Source organism: Atta colombica, unplaced genomic scaffold (genome assembly GCF_001594045.1).
Source record: "Atta colombica isolate Treedump-2 unplaced genomic scaffold, Acol1.0 scaffold48, whole genome shotgun sequence".
NCBI classification, from domain to species: domain Eukaryota; kingdom Metazoa; phylum Arthropoda; class Insecta; order Hymenoptera; family Formicidae; genus Atta; species Atta colombica.
The window spans coordinates 264,430-268,689 of record NW_017259537.1 but is presented as its reverse complement, the minus strand read 5'-3'; the positions used below and the strand labels follow the sequence as shown (position 1 = coordinate 268,689).

General features: G+C 28.6%; 1 protein-coding gene across 5 annotated transcripts in view; it reads right to left on the bottom strand.

Annotated features, from left to right (window-relative positions):
* Positions 1 to 4,260, bottom strand: part of LOC108691633 (E3 ubiquitin-protein ligase RBBP6) — a 30,673-nt gene that overhangs the window by 18,315 nt on the left and 8,098 nt on the right. For all 5 annotated transcript variants that reach the window (XM_018199474.1, XM_018199475.1, XM_018199473.1 and 2 more), the window contains one exon: positions 2,688 to 3,062. In XM_018199474.1, the coding sequence (XP_018054963.1) occupies positions 2,688 to 3,062 (375 nt within the window). The remainder of the gene's footprint in view (positions 1 to 2,687; positions 3,063 to 4,260) is intronic.

The window sequence follows — 4,260 nt, the reverse complement described above, 5'->3', positions numbered from 1 at the left end:
TTTATTATAAAAAACTGCAGTGTAATTATATATACATACATACATATATATATATATATATATATAAACTAAATACAATTAGCAAAAAATGACAACTAAATACAATTAGCAAAAAATGACAACTGCATGCTGTCACATATGATTTTAAGTTATAAGATTGTATAATTATCGAATATGAACTTTATACAAGATGTAACCATTTTCATTTATATATATATGTGTGTGTGTGTGTGTGTGTGTGTGTGTGTGTGTGTGTGTGTGTGTGTGTGTGTGTGTGTGTGTGTAGGATTGGAGTAACGCATTACTTGTAACGCTGTTACCGTTTTCATTACTTTTTTCAGTACTATCGTTACATTTTTATAGTAACGGTAACGAATTTAGCCGTTACTTTTACCGTCACTTTAGTTCCCTGTTATTTTCTTATTTTATAATTTATTCTTAATTTCTTAAAAAATATTTAATATTTTATACAGTGTTCTAATAGACACCGCCAATATTGAAAATATATAATAAAAATAATAATTCCTATAATTCCTATAATGGCTCAATAATAATAAACAATAAATAACAAAAAGGGGCTACAAGCCAGATTTTTATGTACTTCAAATTCTTAGAACGTACGTTTCATCTTATTATTAGGTCATCCTGTATACATGTTAGAGAACGCAAATTTAACAAAATTAATAAAACGATTAAATACAATTTCTACAGATTATAGTTACGTAGTGTTGATAGTATTCCTTCAAATCTATCTTCTATCGCAATAATGCTTTCAGTCTAATATTCTCAATTACATTCTTTCATTATATTGATCGCAATTAGTCCATATGGATAAAATTATTTAAATTATGTTGAATCATTCAATAAAAAATGTATCAGCACACATTCTCAAATGCAAATGTTTAACAAGAATATAAACTAGTAGTTGAAACAATGAGTCAAATTAATTCACAAGAAGCAAATGCGATCAGAGTTAAAATTGAAACCAGTTCAATCAAAAATTACTTATATTGTTGTATTATTGTTGTATTATTGTTGTATAATTTATATAATAATGAGGTCGAAGTTATGTTCTAAGAATTTGAAATAAAAATAAAAATCTGGCTTGTATTTCTTCTTGTTATTTATTGAAAATATATAATTCACATTACATTTATGTATATACTGTAAATTTTTGGTAATTTATGGATAATAAATATTGAATACAGATAATAGTAATCTTGAAATAAATCGCTGAAATCGCTGAAAATCACTGAAAATCTCAATTGACTCATTTCATTATGAATTATACTGAAATAGGTTTATTGATTTCACCGATTTATTTCCAGGGAACATTAACATTTAAAAACAATGTTTAATCTATATATTATGTTTAATCTAAATGCTTAAAAATGAGTACATTAAAATAACGATATTAGGAAAATAAAGAATTAATAAAACTATAGATAAGTTTAATATAGAGAAAAACTTGCTCTATATGCAAACTAGTTAGTAGAGACTTTCAAATTTGAATATTTATTTTACATTTAATATTAAATTAATTATTAGCTAATGTAATTTTAAAATCTATTAATTTAGTTTAGCATTATTAAAAAAAAAGATAATTATTTAAAATACCTCCTTCCCCCACTTCAAATTTTAATTAAAATACATTATTCGACGTGTTTTCACTCAAAACGAGAAAGAATCTGATAAAAAATGCGGCAATGAATGAAAGAGTTAATAAGCGTTAAAGTTGGAGATTAAGATATCAGTCATCTTGATTCAATATAGCACTATGCAAAAAACAATTTTACTACTTCAAAACACAAATTCACTATTTTAAGCACATAAATTCTTTAGCAGAGTATTTGTGTTTTTAAAGCAGTCAATTTGTGTTTTGAAGTATTGAATTTGTGTTTTTAAAGCAGTGAATTTGTGTAATTAGTGCAGAACATATACATACACTGTTAGAAATGTAAATATTTCTTTTATGTGTAAATGAAGCTTGTGGTTATAAACAAAAAGCTTGTGGAAATTAAAAGTAATGAATGATTTAACTGAAAATTAAATTACAGTAGTTACTTAAATGAAATGAACATGTACATTAAATTTATGAAAAATAAATTTTATATACATGTACAAATATACTTTTTAGTTGTAAATATATTAAATTTAATGTAATGTCATGAAATTAAATTCAAATTGTATAATTTAAAAGTTAATAAAATTTAAGAAAATTTCTAACAATGTAGAGCTGTATTGAATCTGGATGATAGATATCTTCATTTCTAAAGTCTCCAACTTTAACGCTTAATAACTTGATTCACAAGGCCGCCGCGTTTTTTTTGCCGTTTCTTTTGTTTTGAATGAAAACACATCGAATAAGTATATTTTTATTAAGATTTGAGATTGGAGGGGGGGGGGGGAGAGATTATTGTAAATAATTACGATAAAAAGTAATTAAAAAGGAACGAATCGTTTCTTTTCAAGTAACGATAATAGTAACGCGTTACTTTTTAAAATTGGTAACGAGTTACTTTTTTCAAAAAACGATAACGGTAACACGTTACTTTTTGAGATAACGCGTACAACTCTATATATATAGTATAAATACTATTACTGTATTACAGAGTGTGGATCTATTTATTATTATTTTAAATATACATACATCAAACTGATAATATCAGTTAACCAAAAACACTTACTGATTGATGGCTGTGAACCAGAGAGGTTGGTTGATAAGTGTTGCGGAGATTCAAGATTAGTGGATAACAGTTCTACAGATTCTTGCGATGGTGCATTAGGAGCAATGGGTGATTGAACAGTTTTAGCCTGAGAAGATACATGACTTGCAACTTGCTGTATTTCAATTTTCGACTGATCTGTTGATGTAGTGGTTTGTCCAGCATTTTGAGCAGGAGGCCGATACGTTTGTCTTTTGGCATAACCAGTTTCATTTTTAAAATTCATTACTGCATTACGTAAAAATCGATTTGGTATGAGAGTTTCTGGGGAGACATCTTTCTCATTGCAATCTGGGCATTCATGTTCTTCGGATTCCAATAAAAGTGTACGAATACCTGTAATATAAAGAAATTTGTGTGTGTGTGTGTGTGTGTATCTTTATTATATTTATACATAGTTATACATATGAGCAGACTTTCAAAATATGTTTTGTCTAAAATTTCATTTTTTTAGCGGAGTGTTCAGTGTCGAAAAGACTCATATTATAAATTACTCTGAGATATTCAAAATGAAAAAAAGCATTTTTTCATCGTTAATTTATATGCTGAAAAAACATAGATATTTTAAAGTATATTATGTTTTTTATACCAGAGACAAACTAGATGACAATTAGAAACAAACAAAATGCATTTGTTTAACTCTTTTAACAATTGTTTAGCAATTTTGATTAATATTTCACATCATACTGATTGATATATTGTTATTTTCTAAAAGTGCATAGTTTTCATGTGTGCGTAGTTTCTTTCTCGTTTTTTGAAAATTACAAATTTTGAACGAAACGACGCATTTTAGAAGTCTGCTCTTCAAATATATATATATATATATACATACATACATATACTATATATATGTACATACACACACACATATATATATATATATATATATATGTATGTGTATTTATATATATATATATATATATATTAGGTGTACAACTTTGCTTCCGCCGAATTTTTTCCAAAATTCGAGGCTTTATTGTAAAAAACTGGTTATACATTTATGATTCAAAGTATTGTCCATCGCTGGCCACTACTTTCTCCCATTTTTCGGGTAGCGGACGAATCCCGCGTCGAAAAAACTGGTCATCTTTTGAGGTTATCCACAAATCGATCCAATTTTTTACTTCTTCATAAGACCGGAAGTGCTGGTCAGCCAGGCCGTGTGCCATTGATCGAAACAAGTGATAGTCAGAAGGAGCAACGTCTGGAGAATATGGCGGGTGGGGTAGGATTTCCCATTTCAACGTTTCCAGTATGTCTTGACCACTTTCGCAACATGGGGTCGAGCATTGTCATGCTGCAAAATCTTTACTCACTTTATCGTGTCTCTCGTTGTATTGCGGCCGTTTGTCTTTCAATGCTCGGCTCAAACGCATCAATTGCATTCGATACCGATCGTCTGTGATTGTTTCAGTCGGTTTTAACAGTTCATAATACACTACGCCGAGCTGATGCCACCAAATACAGAGCATGACCTTGGACGTCAAAATCACTGTTCTTGAAGCGTTGAAACCACTCACTAATAGCGGCCTCA